The sequence below is a fragment of the Chlamydotis macqueenii genome, chromosome 27, assembly GCF_036417535.1.
Source record: "Chlamydotis macqueenii isolate bChlMac1 chromosome 27, bChlMac1.mat, whole genome shotgun sequence".
Taxonomy (NCBI): Eukaryota; Metazoa; Chordata; class Aves; order Otidiformes; family Otididae; genus Chlamydotis; species Chlamydotis macqueenii.
The window spans coordinates 496676-518809 of record NC_141582.1 but is presented as its reverse complement, the minus strand read 5'-3'; the positions used below and the strand labels follow the sequence as shown (position 1 = coordinate 518809).

Sequence of the window (22134 nt, the reverse complement as noted above, 5' to 3'; positions counted from 1 at the left end):
ATCTTGCTGCTGGATTGCCAGCAGTCATTTGCCAGTCTTATTTTTTCAAGTGTGACAGGTTTATTTCCCTCCTTCCTTCCCCCCAGCCCCCAAGTCTGGAGCAGCCAGAACATATTTCTAGCTGGCTGCTGCTGGCACATAGGCAGTAGCAGAAGATGAGGATTTAAATTAAAAATCTAACTGTTCAAGTGAAAGATGGAAAGACAGAGTTGGGGCATTTTAGATTAGGAATTATTTTGCAGGTTGCCTCCTGGTTTAAAATTGGATTAAATAACTGCAGCACAGGGTTGCTTTTGCGTCTGTGGCAAATAATAAAGGAATTATTTATTGAGGAGATACTCTCCTTTAAAATTTTCCCTGTTGAAAGAATGCGTTTTAATTCTTAGCGAGATTGCAACTCTGGACAGAGGCACCAGTCCTAAAATTATTACAGGCTAAGGAGAGCGTGCGTGCGTATGTTGGATTTTCTGACAGCCTCTCCGCTCCCTTTCGTAATTATTCAAAGAACGTGGAAAATGTGACTGTCCTCACATAACGGCATTGCTACTATCTGATAAATGTGACATCTCAAATGCAAAATCTTAAAATCAGTATTCCTGTGAAAGAGGGGAGTTGAGATGGAAATATACCCCTTTAAACTTTCTATGTTTTGCTGCTCCTAAGGCAGTGTTTATATGTAAGTACTTGTGTGTAGGTTTTCATAGAGTATATAATGTATATACAAAACAATAAATGCTTAGGTATTCACATCTACACGTAGATAATTTTAATATGCGTTAAGATTACGCTTCATTTTAAAGAAATATGTCTTCTGCCGTTACCTTGGTATTGGGGTCCCATACTAGCATGATATGGTATACTTCTCTACAGGGTTGAACTTTGGTTATGTGCATCTATTTATATATTTTCGGTACACAAAATTAATGAGTAAACCTACTTAAACCTACCCTTAGAAACAAATCACTCAGTACAAGCAATAAAGCCTTTACTTACTGTTTAATTTTACAATAAACACACGTTTTACAGGTGGATCCAACTTTATGATAAGTAAATTTCCCACTTTTTGCAGTAATTTTTGGTGGAATTGGATTTGCAGTTGCTTTTATTAAAGAACATGTTTGGCAGCACGTAAATACCAGAAGCTTTGGCTCATTTCCTTTCCAGCACTATGGAGCATTCAGCACGGTGACTTGACAAATATGTTTATTGTGAAAACCTCAGCATCTAGCGATAAGGATATACCAGCTACGTTCAGAGATGATGTACAGGAGAAAAGCAAAGGGAGAAGAGGTTCTTGGTCCTTCTAAGTGATCATAAATCACACAGAAGTAATTGAATAACGAGAGTAGTACTGGTGACGGTGGGGGTAGGAGAGGTGGCAAGCCAGAAACTCAAAGGAACAGGCATTTACACAACAAAAAGTGCAAGACGAGAGGCAAACAGGTTGTATTCAAAGACCACTGCTTCACTAATGCTTTATTAGGAACCCCGTTGACGTTAGTAATCTGTTGGCGATTTATTTTAATAGCTTTACAATGCACGTTTGTTTTCTTTTTAATATTGTAGGTTTCCATATAATTAAGCAGCTGAGAGGCATGAGTGTGGTGTTAGTGCTACTTCCTATGGTGCTGTTTGTTACACTGGCGGGGGCTCAGCGAGCTTGCCCGAAGAACTGCAGGTGCGATGGCAAGATTGTGTACTGCGAATCGCATGCGTTCAGAGACATCCCTCAGAACATTTCTGGAGGGTCTCAAGGCTTATCGTTACGGTACAACAGCATTCAGAAGCTTAAATCGAATCAGTTTGCGGGCCTGAATCAGCTCATATGGCTTTATCTTGACCATAATTACATCAGCTCCGTGGATGAGGATGCATTTCAGGGGATCCGCAGGCTGAAGGAATTAATTCTAAGCTCCAACAAAATTACCCATCTGCACAACAAAACGTTTCACCCGGTCCCCAACCTCCGAAATCTAGACCTCTCTTACAACAAGTTGCAGGTGTTGCAGTCCGAGCAGTTCAAGGGCCTTCGTAAACTCTTGATCCTGCATTTGCGGTCAAACTCGCTGAAAACTGTGCCGATCCGAGTTTTCCAAGACTGCCGAAACCTTGACTTTCTGGATTTGGGCTACAACCGCCTGCGGAGCTTATCCCGTAATGCTTTCGCTGGCCTTTTGAAGTTGACAGAGTTGCACTTGGAGCACAACCAGTTTTCTAAGATCAATTTTGCCCACTTTCCACGCCTCTTCAACCTCCGCTCAATTTATTTGCAGTGGAATAGGATCCGGTCTATTAGCCAAGGGTTAACGTGGACTTGGAGTTCCTTGCACAACTTGGATTTATCAGGAAATGACATCGCAGGGATAGAGCCTGGGACCTTCCAGTGCCTCCCCAACCTGCAAAAACTAAACCTGGATTCCAACAAACTCACCAACATCTCTCAGGAGACCATCAATACGTGGATCTCGCTCATCTCCATCACTCTGTCTGGAAATATGTGGGAATGTACTCGGAGCATTTGCCCTCTCTTTACTTGGCTTAAGAATTTCAAAGGAAATAAAGAAAGCACGATGATATGTGCAGGCCCTAAACATATCCAGGGTGAAAAAGTGAGCGATGCTGTGGAAACATATAATATCTGTGCTGAAATCCAGGTGGTGGTTACGGAGAGATCGTACCAGGCACCCAAAACCCCCCCGAGACCTGTCTTCATTCCTAAACCCACCGTTTCCAAACTGGAAAGCAATCAGCCAACGTCTGTGATGCCAAGCCCTTCTGCAGACCTGCCAACACCTGGAGTGGAACCAGAGTACGAGCACGTTTCATTTCACAAAATAATCGCTGGCAGCGTGGCCCTCTTTCTTTCCGTGGCCATGATCTTGTTGGTTATCTACGTGTCGTGGAAGCGCTATCCAGCCAGCATGAAACAGCTCCAGCAGCACTCGCTCATGAAGAGGCGCAGGAAAAAGGCCCGAGAGTCTGAAAGGCAAATGAACTCCCCTTTACAGGAGTATTACGTGGACTACAAGCCAACAAACTCTGAGACCATGGATGTATCAGTTAACGGATCTGGGCCCTGCACCTATACCATCTCTGGCTCCAGGGAATGCGAGGTATGAACCATGATCCTCCTAAAACCATTTCAGCTGCTGGGAAGGAGAGGTAAATGTTTGAAGCTCTTGAGGTGTCTCTAAACGCTGGAAAGATTAATGAGATTTATTTATTTATTTATTTATTTATTGCTTTTGGGTTTCCTCGTTATGAAAGGTTATCTCATTAAATAACAACAGTCAGGGAAGTGATGGTGGTATTTTGAATAATTCAAACCTGTTGAAAAAATAGATTAAGTTGAAGTAAACAGCTATGATAAAGGCATCTGGAGTGTTATTCTCCATTTCATTAGCAGTGGCTAGAGGAGAACCCGATTTTTAATGTGTTGGTGGAAACAGAGGAGTTAAAGAACATTTTCTGGTTTAAAAATAAATACAGCAACCTCTTTACTCCAAATCTTGAGGAGGTTATGGCCTATTTAAAGATAGTGCCCAAGATTTTCAGCATTTTCTGTCTGGTTCAGGAGTAAACCAGAGGAGAGCAGGACTGCAGCACAACCACAGAGTCAGGCACGTACTTGTTTTCTTTATTAGTGCTGCTCAACTTGAGCATTGGGAAGGCCCCAAACAGTACATTCGCAAATATCTGGGTGATTCTTGGGGGTTTTTGATTTCTTTTTAGTAATCAGTAAAGGTTTACCTTGAGAGACAGCTGTACTGGAGTTAACAGTTTTGTGTGTGTAAGGCCGTGTTATGATTTTGACTCAGCAACATAAGAAATACAAATAGGAAAAGGTCTCAGTGCTTCTTTTGTGTCCATTGTTCAGCTTTGTCAAGAAAATACCACATTTTTTCATTGCCGTGTTGTCAATGACTCTGTTAATGCATATGTAAGGAGTGGTTTTGCTTTTGAATGCCGTTGTGTATACCTGGTAAGGAGGATTTGTGCAATTACATTTCAGTACTTGTTACTTAACCCTGCACGTGATGCAGTATCAGGGGACCGCGGCTGATTTTACTTTCTTGGTTGGGGACATCCTACCTGAGTGCTTAATGTGCCTGTTGGCATTTATTCATTTATTCATATCCGTTTATGCAAACTGAGTTTGACTGTGGTGGATTTGGACCCAGGGCTGTGGCAGCCAGGTCGTGTCAAAGGTGTGTTAAAGACAAGCAGTGCTGAGCAGGCTGCAGTTCTAGAATCCTGATTTTTTAAAAGTGGATGTCTGACAATAGGGCATCTTTAAGATATTTCATATTTGACACCTGAAATCTCTAGCTGGTTTTGGACCATGGAGCTAAGGGGGAAAAAAAAAGGATGTATGTTTTGGGGTTGCTTTCTCTGGGCAGTGTTGTCTTCAGAAAGGAAAAGCACCTGTTAAACCCGTGTCATTTCTACCAGTATCATGTGAATGAAGGTGTGGGATTTTTATTTTTTTTTTTCCCAGTTGGCAGCGTGAGTAGAAAGTAAGTGATGCTAACAAAATTATTTTGAGTTTTCACTGGCTGTCACAAGGAGCATTAATTTGACCTGACTATCTCCTCTTCATGCTCAAGTTTAACACTGCTGAAGTTTCATTAGCTTGAATAAAATGCTGTTTAATTTACACCAAGATGATTTGGAAGACAGCTGAATCTGCAGACCACAACTGAAAGTCCTTCTAATGAAACTGTATTCTGTGATGGAATCTGGATCAGGATTGTGGTGCACAGAAGATGGGGAATGTGCGATAGGTTAAGTTGAGCTGGTGCATGACTTTGCAGAACTCGAGCTGTTTATCCTGTGGTCTGTGGGATTCTTGGTTGTGGTGTAAATCAGTAAGACTGTAATGAGGGTGACAGTGCTGTCCCCGGTTGTGACTGGCACAAAGTCCTCTCCGAATTCACCTGGTGATTGGCCATTAGTATGGAAGGCTTCAGGAGGCAGAAGCCAGCAGGTAATTGAAGGCATGTGTAGCAGGCATAAGCCCCCACTGAAATACTATCTTCAGCCTGGATTTAACATTCTTCGTCTCCATAGCTACAAGATTCCACTTGTAAAAGGATAGAGATGCACTGTACAGTACTTAAAAATGGTAAGGAAAAAAAAAAAAAATCCTTGTAGTATCTTCAGCCGTGGAAAAGTTTTGTATCTGGTCGGGGGAAAAAAAGGAACATCTCATTATTTACTGATTTACCCAGGTGTCCATACTTGTGGGAGACCTGTTGTTTTGTACAAGTGAGACAAGGCTCAGGCCCGGCCTCTCGTCGGGCTGACTTCCTTCTTCCCTCTGCTCAGAGTGAGGTTTCTTCGGGGAGAGAAGAGTGTCTGGTTATAAAAGTGAAGGTGGGAAGTTTCAGAATTCATTCTTTACAAGCCTATTAATTTTATTTTTTAATTTATAACCTCAATTAATTTTCAAATGAGTGGCTGCTTTCACATGTCTACCCGCCCAATGCCTGTAAGCAGCTAAAGTGTCCAAAAATTGCATGCCTTTCAGGAAAGAAGGGATGGCTTAATTCCATTTTAACCTGGGAAAGATGCCTGGACAGGCTCTGTTGCGGGTGGTTGGTGATAATGAATAGTTTCTGAGTGTGGCCCGAGGTCATGTGAGAATGCCGGTTATGTTCACAGTGATGGTTTTGGTTTTAGAAGTACCCAGCTCATCTCATCCATAAGCCACTTGTTTTCCATGGCAGAGCTGGCCTTGAAATAGCATGCTTAGGCATTTGTACAGGTTCTTTTTTCTTCCACAGCACAGCAGCCAGGCACGTGAGCGGGGGTGGTGTTTGTTGTTGGTTCAGTGAGGTTTCCGGCAGATAACAAAGCAGCACAGGCGCAGGAGAGCTGCCCGGTGTTGGGTCCCTGTGCCGCACGTCGGGGAGCGGCAGGGATGGCGTGTATGGCCGCCTTTTCAAGTCTGTGCTTCGTGAATTATTTCTCGTGCTACAGAGAGAGCGCCAAAGTCAGGCTCGCTGTAAGCGGGAGCGACTCTCCTGGCATCGTGGGGTTATAATCACTGACACCTGGCCTGTGCTATTCCATTTAGTCTGTTGGCAAGGGCTGCTAAAATAACTGCATGCTTACGGTTTTGGCTCTCACCATCCCGTTAGCAGGCTGCCGGTATCTCATTTTGGTATTTGCTTTGTGTATGTGCATCTTATTCCCCTCTCTCTTTCATATTTATTTGTGCATTTGCTGAAGATCTGGGAGCTATAAAAGGCAATTTCATAAACCAAGCTACAGTATTATGTATTTCATACATCTCACACACAAAATATCTGTGTCTAGCACGCTATGAAGGTGTACGGGGAGAAGGAACATTGCTACTAAAATGTTTTCTCCTTCCTACTGGAAGGTTTTTCATCTACCATTTCTCAGGCTGGCAGTTACAAAACAAACAACCACCAGCCAAACAAATGAACGTCTTTCCTCTGTTAGCTGAGCGCAGCGGATGGGAAGCCCTTGGAGAGAGGATTGACACAGACCCTGGGAGGTTCCTTTTTGCACTTTTGCGTCTCAGTGTCTAACCAGTCCCAGCACTGGACAACAAGCCCGCCTGTTTGCATCCGAGGACGTCTCCGCTGTGATGCTCCTGTGGTTTTTCCATCAGAGTGAAACCCAGGGCAGTTGTCACTTGTGTTCATACATGCTGAATCAGTCACACAAAATTATGTTCACTCTGAATTCTGCTTCCACCCCCCTTGCCAGTGGGAAGAAATAGATTGATAAAGGAGTGCAGCATATGCAGACGTGGTGGGCTGCTGTTGGCCTCCTCATTTGAGCCTGATCTAAAAGGAAATGTTGGCATGTTGATTATTTATTTATTAAAAACTGTTACTGTGTTGTTTTGAACAAGATGCAAAAAGGAAAAGACAAAGCAGTCCCCGTGGCCCAGAGAGCGTTTAGTGCAAGGGTCCGGTTCTGAGAGGATGTTCCTGGTTCTGTAGCTCAACTTTGGAAGGGCTGCCCAGGGGTTAGGAATGAGCTTACGGGGCGTTGCAACCTTGGGAAAGCAATTGCTCCATGATTTGGCAGAATTTTTTTTATTTCTTTTTTTTTTTTTTTTAAGACCAGTGATCGTATTTCCTTTGGTCATCAGCCTTACAAGGAATACTTAGCAAGGCCTTCATGGCAGAGGTGGTGGCATTTCAGGGCCGAAGCGGCGCTGTTCTCTTTCCAGCGACTCTGTTTTGGAACACCACAGGATGGGCGTTGTTTAGCTTTCTCATAACCCGCTGTGCTATGGCTCCTCCTCTGCCTCTCTTTCTCCACCTCTCTGTGATTATAGATGGACCTTAAATTCGTGCTTGAGTTGTGAACTGAAGGGTGAATCAATGTAAGGAAACTGTCGTAAGCTCTGTGTTTGTACTGGGAGAGCACACAAAGGCAAAGCTGACGGTGCCTTCCTCAGTGCGGTATATCTGGAAGAAATATGTCAGAAGTGGCTCGGAGGTGTCAGAGGTGAAATCTTCTAGGCAGAGGGCCAGTGAGAGGTTTGAGGAGAAGGTAAATTTTAGAAATGTCTCCAGTATTAGGACCAAAGGGAGAAATTTGCATTTGTTACTATTCAGAGCCTTCGTTAGCATTGCATGCTTGTTCTTGTGCTGTAGAAGTACGAGTGATGTAGCAATAAATGCACGGGGGCAGATTTTCCTGGGCTCAGCACTTGTAAAGTGTGAGATTTCCCAGAGATACTACCAAAATGACTGGCCGTGTTTCCGGAAGATCTCAGCCAGCTGTGCATCAGCAGCAATTGAGACACTGGTTGTAAATTAGAAAAGGGAGCTGCAGAAGGATGCTGAATGCTTCTGAAAGTCTCACTCAGTCCTTATTCAGGCGCCTAGGTAAGAAATTAGCTTGGCTGAAATTTGGGCTTGCAATGCAGGTGCTGCTGAGACCTTGGAAGAGATTTGCTCAGAGATAACGCAGATTAATCGGTGGCAAAGGAAGAAGCTGAAACCACATCTCCCAGGTTTTTACTTAGATGTGGAACTTCCCTCACCATATTTCAGAAATTACATTTTCTCCACTAAGTCTCATCCAGAGGCTGACAGTTAATTGAAAGAACTCTGAAACTGCGCTGAGGATTCGTAATGTTAACATCCAGCCGGGAGGGTAACTGATGGACTGTCATCCTCCTGGCCTTCGCATCACCCGGTGTTCTACTTGGCACTTTTGCAATTTGGCACTTTCTAGGAACTTTGTGGTTTGAGTTATGCACGGTGAGGACTGCTCCAATGGAGAGGATGCTGCGTTGTAAAGGCTTTGTACACGAGAAGAAAACACTTGTACTCCTATTGTAATCGTTGCTCGGGCCCCCTGAAGGATTCCTGTGTTGCTGGAATTGTGACAGACGCTGTTTGCCCTCTCCATCTCCCTTTTCTTTTCTCTCACCCCTTCTTCTGCTTTTGCTTAAACTCTCTGATGTGCTGCCAGTATTTGAAAGAGGAAAAAAATATCAATTTTAGTCCATTATGTAGCTCATGCCAGGAGGGAGAATGCTGACAGAAATAGCAAAGAAATCTGTTGAACCTATTAATTTGGGTTTTTGTTCTTTTAAACATACACCAATTTTTTTTTAAAAGCTCCACACTTTAAAAAGGGGAAACAATCCTTATTAGTAGGTATCCTGCTGCTGGAAACGTTCCTCAAACTCTCCTCCAGAATAACGGAGTTGACTTGATTCTTGATGTTAAGACTGCGCAGGCTGTGACAGCACAGCGCTGCCCGAGCTGGGCAGGGTGCTGGCAGTACCAGAGCCAGGTTTGTGCTGGTTTACGCTGCCTCTCGACAGTGATGCTCGTACTCCTTTTGGCAGACAACCTGCCCTGGTAGGAGAGCGCTACGCGTTTCAAAGCCTTTGGGATGGCAGTTCGGGCCTCGGCTGTGCCGGTGGGTTACCTCCGCGGCGATGCTCTCGTTCCTCATACTCAGGAGGTTGCACGCTGTTCTAGCGGGAGCTGCGTGGCATAGAGGAGTGTGCAGCCCTCAGTTGTGCTATCCATGTTGTAAACATTCTGACACGAAAAATTCCTGTTATTTCTGTTGATAGCACTACTAACGTCCTGGGCTTCACTCGTTTCAAGCCAGGTATTTTAGGACTGAACACAGATGGGCTGCAGCAGTAAATATTTTTTGACGCTAATCAGCTTTATCACATCTGCCTGTTGTGCAGCCAAATAGGCTGAGATGGCTGGGAGATCTCTCCGTCCCCGCAGAAAGGTGACTGGAGTAATGCTGAGGGATTCCCAGGGAGTTGTCTCTGTACCTAGCTGCAAAATTCCAGCTCTGCTAGAAGACAGAATATGCGGCGAAGGGATGGCACGAGAGGGTGTTTCTTTGTGGGAATATTGACTTCCTGGCCTAATGAACTTGTTTTGCCGTTGCCTTTTTAAGTCACAAGGAAATAGAAAGCTCTTCCTGGTGGATACATCAGTCGTACTGTTGTCACGGGCACTCAAATGGAAATTATCCACCTGCAAGAATGGGGAAGGCAGGAAAGGTCAGAAGGCGCGAATCATCTCTAATCTCTCACCAGCTGGGCCATGTTCTAGCTACAGCAGAATCTCCACCTTTGTTTGTTAGTTCAAGTATAGATTTATTTTTGTGGTTCTTTAGATGCGTTTTGGCTAGAATGAGTTCTCAAAACTCATCAGGTAAGTAACATTATCCTAATTTTTATTTCGTCTGTCACGTAAACAATCACAATCTCATGCAACAGCTCTTTGCTCTGAAGGTTCTATTTTTCTTCTGTTCTTTCACCATCACCGTATTACTCAGTTTCATCTGAAAAACACAAGAACAAAAAGAATTTCTGGGTTTAGCCTGTGGGGAAAGGCAGCGTGGTCAGTTTGTTTGTGTCTAAAGGTGGGCCGTTGATGTTGTGTGCATGTGTAGGTTTGTGGTTTGGTTTTGTGAAGACCTCGATGAGGAAGGCTGACCTTAATCTTGATTTCGATTCTGAATTTTGGAAGTTCTTTTCTGATATAAAAGTTTTTAGTATTTTCTGTCCAAACATTTCAGCTGCACTGCAAAAGTGTTACATCAGGAGAAAAAGGAGATGGTTAAGTCACTTTGTGTTAAATGTGTTGTGAGAGTGTGGCGTGTCCTTCATCGCCACAGACCGAGCTTAGTGATTACATGGTGTACAAAGATCCTTTGGGTACAGTCAGCACTGCGTGTGTGCGCAGCGCTTCCGGCCGCGTACTGATACAAATATACGTTGTCGGAAAAGCAGTGTTGAGCTCCAATTTTTGACAGACAATGAAAGAACCGGTTTTAAAGCAGAAGGTTTTTTGGGTTTGGGGGATTTTTTGTCTGTATAAACTCTGGTCAAGATTTTTTTTTTTTTTTTTTCTTGTATGGAAGAAGTAAGCTTTTCCTGTATGTTGCTTGTATTTTAATCCAATTAAGAAGCTGGCAATAGAAAGTGAAAGAAGGTAAGCTCCGTGCAATGACAGTATTACTGTGACTATTTGGGTTTGGGTAGCAGCTGGCAAGTGCCAAGTTTAATCACCGTATGGAAATATTGAAGGAATCATTTTGTGCCTGGCAGAATAGGACAGAGCAAGTAATCTAAACAAGTTGGGTGTAGAAAGACGAGATGGAGATGTGAAGAGCAGTTTAATTGTGGGAGATGAGTTGACCAATGAGTGCTGCAATCCAGGTTTTGGGAAACCTCTGACAATACTCTGTTTATTGGATGACTCCAGCTCTCACTCAGGGCAGAGAAAGGCCGTCTTGTGTTCTGTGATTGCGCTGTGCACAGGTTAAAGCTCACTCCTGGGCATCAGGCCAAGGAAAGACCTATTTGGCGCTGAGTACAAGCTTCAAGTTATCCATGGGAAGGTTAGTCTCACTCTTGCCTTGCACTCTCGTACACCCTAACTCAAGTTTTTCTGGACCTTTGCAATGCATAGAGTGTCTTTGATGAATAGACTTGAGTTGTGTGGTTTTGCTCATTTTCAATCTCAGTTCTCATTAAAAATCAGCTGCTTCTTCTGTGTGATGGCCTCTGAAACCCCAGATGATTCTTCACTGCTCTCATCTTTCGCTAACACATCCATTTAGATTATCTTTGTGCTGTGATGGATGCTTTAAAAGGAACCAACAAGGCCATCAAATTCTTGCCCTGGTTCAACTGGCATTTGTTAATGTTCTAAATCATCTTGGGCCTGAAATGTGCTACTTCTTAAATTTAGAATGATGTGATTGCCTCAAGCCTCTCCATGTGTTAATTAAATCATCATAATTGTGGTTTCTTGAGACCGACAGGTTATAAATAGTTTTTTTTTTTCCCCCGTTCCTGCAGTACTTTGGTATGAATGACATGCACAACAGCTATTGTTTAAACGTCCTTCTCATTCAGACTCTATTTCTCCGCTATTATTTGATTGTCCTGAAATAATCAACAGTGTCATTCTCAAAGGCTAGTTAATCGCCATGCACTTCTCACATTATGTGAAGATGAGAAAAATTATTTTTCTGGGTCATCGTTATCCATTTAATTTAACAGAATGCGTATTAAGGAGGACTAAAGGTCAGGGCAGATGTTCAGTGTCTGTGCGTACACACACACACAAACGTCTGTCAGAACACACGGAACAAACCCTAAGACTAATATATTTTAGTAATAATTTTACTTCCATCTATATTGCTGTGTCTCATCCAAGATTCTGTGGAAATAGAAGCCTCAGTGTTCTTATCGTCGTTTTCCTCTGCTCCTGTGGGATGGGCCTTCACCTGGCAAGGTGTGCGATTGCTGTGCTGTAGCTGGCAGGAGGCAGGACAACTTAAAAAGATCACACGTAGTTTGGAAACAAACTCTGATTACAGTTCTTTTCATTCTTAGTACCAAGAAGGATAAAATGCCAGAAATACGGACGTTGACCAAGAATTTGTGCAAAGCTTTCTACTCGACCTTTGATCTTCCTTGGCTTCACAGCAGCTCTGTCCGTGTGTGTGCGAATGAGGTAGAGATGGTGTGAGTGGGAAGGTCCTCAGGCTTGCATTATGCATAATGCCATTGGGCAATTACGCGTCGCTCCCCTTTAATGTACGTCTGCGTGCTATTTACAGCTCTAATTCGTGGAAGAATCTAAGGCTAGACCTTTGTCTGCTGCTCTGGATCCTCCTTACTCTTCCAGTTATACAGAGAAACCGTGCCACTTGAACTCTTGAGTATAGAGCTGTGTCATGCTGACTGGCGTAATTCAGAATTAAATAAGATTGAAGAACATGCAGGGGAGAGTTTCTACGCAGGAAACTCAGCCTTTCTTCCCAGGACTGGAGGATGTCCTTCCTCCTTGTGAATCTGGAAAGCAAGGTGATCCACCAGCCCACTACGGCTGGAGGCCACAAGGTTTAGGAACCGTTCTAAACTAATTTATTGCGTGAGCTGGGAGAAATAGTTTCATTGCAAACTGTCATACTTCAAAAGAAGAAAGGAAAGCAAGGTCATGTTGACTTCAGTTAGCATTCGAGCATTGAAACCAATCTTTAAATCTTTGAAAACGTCTCCTGCCTTGTAGTCTTTGCCCTCCCATCTACTTACACCCGGGGTCAGCTGGTGATTGCCTTTCACTCTTCCTCCGTGGAGGCCAGCAGCACAGGGTTGGGGCTTTAGTGTGAAAGAAAAAAGTATTGTCTGGAGCCGCAGGGGACTCCTACTGCGCCTGTTTTGTTCCTAGCATCAAAGCCGGTCTGAAGTGGTCTGCTTTGTCTTGGCGTGCCATTAGCACATGCCTATTTAGTTCTTTTAAAATGTCTATACTGTGTTCAGTTGCAACAGAGAATAACTTACAGCCACTCAGGTGCTCCCTTGGCCCAGTGGTTTTCTGCAGCGCAGTGAAATTGCATGATTTTAATGTAAATTTTTGATCCATTTCTTTCCTCAGCATTATAATTTTCTTTCCCAGAGCCTCTAAATCATATGTTAGGATTCTGACTTAAAAAGCCACATCAATGTCACACGCAAAGTGAAGTGGAGAAATGAAGGCAGTTCGTGTGTTTTTGCAGTTAGAACACAAATTGTACAAATCAAAAAAGGAAGCAACCCACTGGCGATTTTGAATTATTAGAAATTTTTATTTGAAAACAAAATCTCTGGGTATTTTCTTTGCTGCCTTTCCTTTGTTGAATATATGAATAGTCCCAGTGGGCACGAAGCTTTGACAGTCTGAGGAACTGATTAACCTTTTCCTATTTATGATTAGCTCCCAAACATTTACTATATTAGCTTTTGAGAACAAGGTACAGACTTCTTTGTCTCTATTCGACAAGGGACTAGAATTAACATTGCTTCTGTGAGTTTTCCACCTGGGGTTATAAGCAAAAGGTGGGCATAACGTTTCGTATTTCGCTACTTCCCATGTCTGGTGAAGAGTGGAGGGGACCCAGACACACAAAAATTTTTAAGTGGAGAAGCAGCAGGTAGGTATCTGCTCCGCCTTCCTGCATATCAAGGGCCACAGAACTTCACAAAGTTACACTGTTTATAAAACCAATAGTTTGTTTGGATTAAAAAGTGCTTCCAGAGAGTCACTTCAGCACTTAGAGAGAAACCTCCGCTTCTCTGGTAACTTATTCCAAAGGTTAGTAGCCTTCACAATGAAAAATAACTTGTCCAGCTGTTAAAATCCTTCCTGTATCCACAACGACGTTAGGCTAGTCTGGGAGGATGACGTATCTGCTATTTAACGTGTGGCTGAGGATATGTGTGTGTGTTATCCAGCTCAGTGAGGAGCGGTTACAACCAAAACCACAGAACATCACGTGGAGGCTTGCACACTGAAGTAGCCCCACTCCTGGCTTTCAAGAAAATTACATTTTAATTGAATAATTACAGGAAAATATGTATTTATCCAAACTGCTGAAGTAAGCCGTTTTCAGGACATCTCCTGTTCCTTTCGCCCTGATTTCGACTGGGACTGTGGCTGCTGCCCTGGCTCACGGCCCTGCTCTTTGTCAGAGCTGGTGGTGGCAGGGCCTCACTGTTCCCGAGGCCTAGAGCGAAAAACCAGAGCCCTCTCATGAGCTCGGCTGAGGTCCGTGACAAGCTCCACGTTTAGTTCAATAGAACAGCGTTAACAATCTCGAAGTTAAAATTAAAAATGCTGGTGGTTTATCACGCTACGAAATACCGTTGGAGGCGCGGCGCTAGAGCAGTGTGATATGAGTTTGTGTTAACTTGGATGTCACCACAGAACGTGTGTATGCCAAAGTCACTGCTTGTAAACAAAGCCCAATATTAGGTTATTTTATCTTAAGATTGATATGAATTCTGAAACTTATGTTTCCTTTATTATCCAGTGTAATTTAACAAGTTGTTGTATGTCTGCTGTCCAACGCTAAAGGGCCTTTCAGCTCGCTCGCCTTAAAACGGCCGGGAGAAAAGGCTCTTTCACCCCCACATCGGGTGGGTTCCTGGCCTCAGCTACATGGAATTGTATTGTTTTGTTTGTAACGAACTGCTGGAATGCAGCGCTGCAGTGATTGTTAATGACTTCTCCGGTTAGCTGCGTTACCCGTAAGAAAGCAGGCTCTTGAGGGATAGGTATTATTCTAGAGTAAGTATTATAAGATCTTCTGTAAATACAGGGTTTTGGTAATTGAGCTGAAGAAAAGGCATTTGTCAACGATCCCAAGTCTGTCTTGTTCTGCAGAATTAACAAATGTTCCAGTTATAGGTAATTAATTAAAAATCATTGATGAGTCCTGGATTTGTACCAGTTTTATTTCTCCCATTAATTTGACATGATAAACTGCAGAGGATGGATTCAAAGCTGGTGTCGAAGAGCGTGGTAATTTACAGAACACTTCTGGAGCCAGCTCAGCTCTGTTCAGCAGTCAGGAATAACTGAAAGCCACGCAGGGTGGAGCTCCGCTTGAAACCGTCTTGTAGTACTTCAGAGCTGCTTCTGTGCCCAGATCTTCCTCCCTCTCTCAGGTCACCACGCTGTTCTCTCCTTAAAGCACCATCTTTCCACCTTCCACCTAGCAGCGCCTGAATTATATCTTAAACATTGTGTGAGGCAGGCCTGGTGAAGGGAATAAGACTTATGTTCTCATCCTAGGTACGTGCAGATCTGTATAAAAGTTGAGAATTGCATTTCAGGTTTTATTTTCTTAAATTTTTATCATGCGTTTAATTGCAGGTCATACCCTGGACAGTAGAGCTTGGAGGAAATTATTGCAGGACAGCAAAATAGACAGTTTTTGTGAACTTTTTTTTTTTCAGAAATATCTTGGGGTTTTGATATCCTCATTAAAACTTGAACTTGCAAAATTGAAGGAATTTTTTTTCAGAAAAAAAATAAACCCAGCCAGCCAGCCAGCCACATTTCTAACCCAAGAATTTTCTTTAAGTTGTTTTTTAATTTTTTTTTTTAAAAGTACTTATCTAAAGTTTTATCATGAATGGATGTTTCCTATGGATGCCTTCTGAATGGAATATACTTTTTTCACTTAAAAAAAATCAGTGACAGTCTTAGTCGGGGCTGCTAAAAGCTTGAGTTAAATATGCTGACTTCTTCCTGCCTCTTTCCATTACAGTAGGAGCTGGAATTCCTGTTCATGGTCAAGGTCCTGCTTGGTGAGGTATCTTATAAACACAGAATATTACTATAAAATAAATCCTTACCTAAAAGGGCTTACAATCTGTCTTTTAGTTTTAGATGTGACACCGTGTTAGATCATCACTAAGCAGAAACATCAGGACCTGAAAGGAAAAAATGTTATTCCGTTTGAGAATGTGCCAGGTGAAAAAATGGAAAAGATTTCTCTTCGTTCCTAGCAAGTGTTCACTCCCTGCCTTCAGCTGGGGGATTCGCAGAGCAATTTTAATCTTACCTGATATTTTAAAAAAATAATGTATGTCTGTGAATGATTTAACTATTTCATGTTCTCCGTGTTAAGTAACGATTGAATATTAATAAAAAATGGCAGCATACAACTGAATTCAGCTCAAAGGAAATAGACACTTCTCTCACTCATTCCCATATATATATATATATATATATGTATAAAATAGCAGTATCTGCATTTATAATCTGGTGTTGCACTGTTTCCTGTTCATTTAGCAGCATCACTCTGACTGTCAGCAGCAAGGTTGTTGTTTTGAGGTACATTAGTTTCCTGTTACTGAATTTCAGCTTGGATTTCTCTTTCTCTTGAGATCCTCCTTGCACCCTGCCAACACTGGTTTGTTTTTGTTTGTTGTTTTTTTTTTCTGAAGGAATACTCCTGGGTTTTTGATACACAGAGTTTTCTTCTTGCAGCTTTGCTGAGCAGGGCGGGTGCTGACCTCTCCATGCCACCATGTGCCATCCTCTTCCTGCTGAGCTGTGCCCTTGGCAGACCCTGCAGAGAGCCCTGCTCCAGCGACAGCGGCTCTGACCCCAGCCCTGGAGTTAGGAAGTCAAGGAAGGGGAAGAAAGATGGATGGTAGAAGCAGGCTCGGACTAACAATGCTCCTTTCTATTCTAGAGGATCTTGCGCAAGCGGACAGAGCTCTTCTGGTGTCGGGATCAGTAAAGGCGCAGACCCAAGGTTTGGAAGCGTCAATCTTAACACTGCTGTTAAAGCCGGGTGTTAACAGCGGGAGATGGTTTACACTGTATGTACCACGGGGGGTGTGTGTGCCCATCTTAACAAACAGCAGCGGAGGAGAAAGCTGATGTGTATCTTAAATATACGGCTACTCGGAATGTCTAATTCAAGATCAGGAGTGCAATAAAGGCAATCCTTTAAGGCAAATGGTTTGTCAGGGTGACAAACCTGGCATTGAGATTTATTGTTTTGCACGTCTTCTTAAGAATGAGGGTGTCCTAGTGACTTCACAAGTATCGCTCTGACCTTCAGATACAGAGTCAGCAATCAAACATTCAGACGATGGGCACAGCAGAACTTCCTTCAGAGTTGGACGAGGAAAAACCAAAGTGATGTTCACAGAAATTTCTACAAGGAAGCAGTGAGAAGAGTGCCACTGGGTTACAGACACAGCTATATTACCTCATAATTCAAGAAATAATATTGTCCAGGGACTCCGGCAGTGTTGGGATACAGAATAAATGATTACTTGTGAGAAGGAAATGTAAGCAAAGGAAGTAAGGAGGTGAAGTCTGTGCTGGGAGGAGGTGACCGTACTGACCACAGGATCACGCTGGCCACAGGCTCTCCATGTCAGAGTATTAAAAATGAGAACAGCCATAAAAAAATGAACTGAAAACGCGGGGAAGATTGTAAGCAGGCAGTTAAGTGGAGAGGACTGGAGGGACTTCCAGCAACATTCAGAGATCTGAGTAGTGCTGTGAGCGACCCTAGTACAGATATAGTAAAATCAGAGTCTTGTCTATATTAGAGACTTTTTCATTTGTTTGCTCAGTTCTACCTACAAAATTTTCAGTAGCAGGATTCTGTGGATGCTTCTTAGTGGTTCTGCTTGACTATAGTAGTAAAAGGATATACATCTCTTAAGAAAAGTATATGAGAGAGTTTAATACCTTGTTGTGGTTCTAATTCATGGCTTAAGTGCAAGGTTTTGTTACCCGTGAGAGTGACTGATGTGTAATGACCTATTTTTATACGTTTGGGTTTTGTCCTTTGAGCTTCTAGGAGAACATCTTACAAACCTGGCTGTTTTGTCAGGCAGTCATGCGTGTTACCCTGTAGATGTGCACAGCGTGTACCTCGTTTGTGTACAGGTGCTCGTGGGAGCATAAATGCAGATACAGCAAGTGTCTGGGCCAGCTTTGTGTGTTCAGAACATACAGCATTGCTCTTCAGAATAATTTTCATCTTGTTACTGGCTTTTATTTCCAAAACTAATGCCCTTGTGAAATGTTGTGATAGGAAATCATTTTGGTGGTATTTTCGAGAAGCTTTGACTGTGGTGTCCACAAGTGGTTTATCCCTGTTGCTGAGAGCCGAGGAACAGAGGCAATGAGTGACATGAAGATGTTTTTTAAAGTGTGTTCCGTGTAAGAACTGAAATTAAATGGTTCTCCAGCCTCTAACCCATGTTTCTTAGCAGCCTAATAGTGGTGATGTTTAAGTTTTGTTGTGTGCTTATCATCAAGGATGTGAAGTTAAATTATCACATGAATACGTGCTTTCACTGACATACTCGAAATTACACTGCTGAATTCCAGTTCGGTTACATCAAGGCCTCTTTGCCAGCAAAGGCTCTAAAAAAGAGTAATAAAACGTAAGGAAAATATGTTTAAAATGAAAAAAAAAACAAAAAAAAACCAAAAAAAACAAAACCAAAAAACCCAACAACAAAAAACCAACCCTAACCTTTTCCCCTTAACGTTTGTTTGTTGGTTCTGGTTGCGTTTGGTTTTTGATACTCTGTTTTACAGTTCATCTCTGTTGGTTGTTATTTTGAATCGCCGCTGGGAGGGCAGGTATGGGCTCACTGTATTTCAAACGTAATACGACAATTAATTAGTCGCGATGTGTACATTTTGTAAGAGGTTTAACAAGTGCTGGTTAATCATTGATGAATTTTAAAACAGGATAAGAACATAAATAAGAGGTCACATGTGATTTCTGATAATGTCTTAGAGCGTGCATTATTTATTAATTCTTTATAAGCTATTTACAAATGCATGCCAGATCTGAAACACGCTCAAGTGAGCTGTAGTCATAAAGCAAATAAAAACCTCAGAAAACGAATGTCTGCCTCACAGAAACAGCAGTTCACTGCTTCAGGGAAACTAGGCTGAAACATTCAGTGAACAAAATGTAATTTATAATTGTTCATATTTGATGCTGAGATTAGAAGTGGAGACTCCATCAGTTAGCCAGTTCCCAGTCTGGGAAACGGCGTTGTAAAAATCAGCTGTCAGTCCAGAGTCCTCGTTAGTCAGCTAACAAGTCTCGAGGTTTTATTTGGGATATTCTGCATCATTCAGGACTTTTTAAACACAGGAGTTGTGTGGTTTTAAATAACTTCTTGCAGCTGAAAGGCTGGCTGCCTCACCCTTTGGCATGGAAGCAGTGGTGCCTGTCACAGCTCCCGAAGTGCCACCTCCCTGGGGCACCTTCACACCACCAACGCTGTTTGCAGCGGAGGTCACTGGGGGAGACGGATGGGACGGAGCGCTCCTGCTGCCCAGAGACTCGCGCTGACACAGAACCCGCAGAAAGACCTGAAAGGCACAGGGGACTTCTGAAAAGGTTTGCCTACTTCTTTCGTGTTATGCTGTGCACGCACCTATGGTGGAGGTCCAGTTTATGGCATAAATCGGAGCAAGATGGGGTTGTGGGGAGCACGTGAGCCCTCCAGTGAGACTTCGTTTCCCTACAGTCAGGCAAGATCTGGAAGCATTAGAACTGGAAACCACAAAACCAGTGCACCTGCAAGACCGTCGTTCCTCTCCAAAATACTGGAAAGGCTATGTGGTGTTTTGTTGGGTGACAGAGACGATTCAGGTGGAGCAGTCATGGCCAAAAATGCCCCACTTGTAAGGAGCTGTGTTTACAGAAGAGCAAAGCGCCTGGTGGTGTGTGTGTGTCGGGTATGTATGGATATGGCACTTACAGATAACGTGCACAACTTGTTCCTTGAATTCCAAACTCTTTACAGAAATTTGAAGAACAGTAAAAGAAAAATATCAGCTTTTCTCTCTGCTTATGCTGATGGAATCAATATTTATGTATTGTGATCTCGCTGAAAGCCGGTGTTTATGGCCAGTTCTCCATAGACTGTGGCTTTGTTTCGGAATGCTGCAATATGCTCTGTCTTTCAGGTAGACATTTAAATATTTTTTCCTCTCTCCTTGTGTTGATTGCTAATTATGTGGATGCAGGTTTACTTTATTTCCTTTTAAAAGCGTTTGCTTGGGACTGTTCCATCATCATCTGTGAATCAGACACCAGCATGAATATCAAACAGAGAGCTGCAAGAAGCTTTGCGTGCCACCTGTCTCCCTTCCAAAGCGCCAGTTCTGACTTTTCTTTTTAGTTTTAACTCCATCCATTTGATGTTTTAGCCTCTGAAGTGTTTCTTTCCTCCCTTTCCCCCCTCTTTTATTTGGCATGCCTTTTTACCTGCCTCAACCTCAGCTCATTTCTTCAAGCAAGGTCCTTGAAATTGCCAGGTTTCTTTACAGTAAGGATCCACGGAAAAGGCTGCTGCTGCTCTACTGCTGCCCATTTTAATCTTTTTTTAAAGGCCATTTGAAGTCATATTTCCCTCCTCATGTTTTACAAGGCTATCTTAAATTTTCTAGCCAAAAAAATCACTTTATCCATGAAGAGTTTGATCATGATTTTCCTGACATTTTTGCTTTTCATGGCAATGATTTATATTTATGGTAGTGTAGCATCATGGAGACTCTGCTGAGCATGACTGCACTGTTCCAAATGCTGTATACCCTTTTAGGCTGCCTCTGCTACGGTGAACTGTCTACACAGCCTGGAAAAATACTCACAAATTATAATCAGATTGTCCCTCAGTTTTGTTAAGCGCAGATCTGTACAGGCAAGTGGAGACAAAGCTGAGCTCACTCCGTGTGCTCCGTGCTAGCACGGCACGGGGCAGTTCCAGACCAATTAAAAATACTGCTGCTAGCGTGACCTTGTACCTGAGCTCGGGAACAGCGTGCTCTGGGCTCCAGTGCCCTCCCGCATCCTCGGTGAGAGGAGCTGTTCGTTCTCGCTGCTGTTTCCCCCCTCCCTCCTTTCACTGTTCCCAGCTTACACACCGCACAGCAAGCCTTGTTTTGGCAAGAGGTGGGTTTATCCGCCCGATCCCGACTGGTGTGATCCTGGCCATGAGGTGTGATGTTTGTCTCGCAGCCAGCCAGGTCTCCTGTCTGCAGAGTGCCTCTGCTTCCGTTCCTTCCTCTGGTGACTAGGTTGTGTGGCTGCTGTGTCTTTCTACAACTTTTCCTTCTTGTGCTGTTAACCAGACCTTTGCCCTATAAATTTGATTTTTGTAGTCTCCTTTCTCATGTACAGAATCCCGCTGAAGCCAAAATACTGTGTAACGGCTTTAACCGTGTAGACAACAGGATCAGGACTTACCAGATTTTGACTAAGTTTTCCCTCTGAGCCGTCCAGGTGCCCAGTATCTCTAGTCTGATTCCCATTTTACAACTCATGTTGTATAAAATTTACCAGAAAATAAATGTTCTCTGGAAAAGAATATCTTCCAGGACACTTACAGAGCCACACTGAGACATATTGCTGTCTTCCCTCAGAAGCTTTTGAGAAATTCAGATTTACCCAGCTGGGTTTAGCACTCCATTCGTATTCATTATCCCAACAGTACGCTTTCTGCCGTTGTCCTGAGGGATCCATTTAGCAGACAGCTGAGATAATGTCTGGGAGCGTTGGAGCCTACGGTCTGGTAGGCATCTGGGGTAGGTGTGAAATGCCATCCGGTCTGTCCGGTCATCGTTGCTTACTTCGTTAGCCGCGGGGCTGGCTGAAGGCTTCGGACCACCCCCGACTCCCTCTAATTAACACACAGGAACGTGCCCAGGGCTTCACTGACCGATGCCTTTGGTCCAAGGCCAGGTCTCCTGCCCAGCTGTTCCTTCAGGTACCGTGCAGCAGGGTGTGCAGGAGGATCCTCTCAATGAGCACACCGTGGTGGCAAATGTGCCAGTTAGGGGGTTATCCGCATTTTCCCAAGACCTGAAGAACGAGCTGTTCAGGAGAGGCATGCTCTTCCCCTTCATTTGAACTGCTGTAGAACAGGCTTACCGTAAAATTGTAGTCTTACCTGTTTGTGCGATAGCAGAAATGGGACACAAGAAGTGGTCCTATTTATGGAAATGGAGCCTAGCAATGAAAATTGAGGTGTGTAATTCCTCCATTCCGGAATTACAGAAAGACCTTGAAAACCTTTTTATAGTGCTGGCAGGGAGTACCGGTGTGTGCCCGACCCATTTTGGCCACGCTGTTTGTGTGGTGCTGTGATCAACTCATGAAACGGTCATGGCAGCACAGAAAATAGCTTAATGGGAGCAAAGTATCAGGCAGAGAGGAATGGTATAATTTTTCATTTCACTGATCTCCTGCAATACGTTGTCATCGGTGCTTTCTAGTACAAACTGTAGGATCTGAGAGAACACAGAGCCTGGTGGG

General features: G+C 43.3%; 1 protein-coding gene across 4 annotated transcripts in view; it reads left to right on the top strand.

The window, feature by feature from the left end:
• The window catches only part of LRRTM4 (leucine rich repeat transmembrane neuronal 4), a 229990-nt gene that overhangs the window by 11904 nt on the left and 195952 nt on the right, over positions 1 to 22134 (top strand). For 3 of the 4 annotated variants that reach the window (XM_086767844.1, XM_086767842.1, XM_086767841.1), the window contains one exon: positions 1567 to 3113. In XM_086767844.1, the coding sequence (XP_086623970.1) occupies positions 1567 to 3113 (1547 nt within the window). Of the gene's footprint in view, positions 1 to 1566; positions 3163 to 22134 lie in introns of all 4 variants that reach the window. The other variant, XM_086767845.1, reaches the window with a different exon arrangement.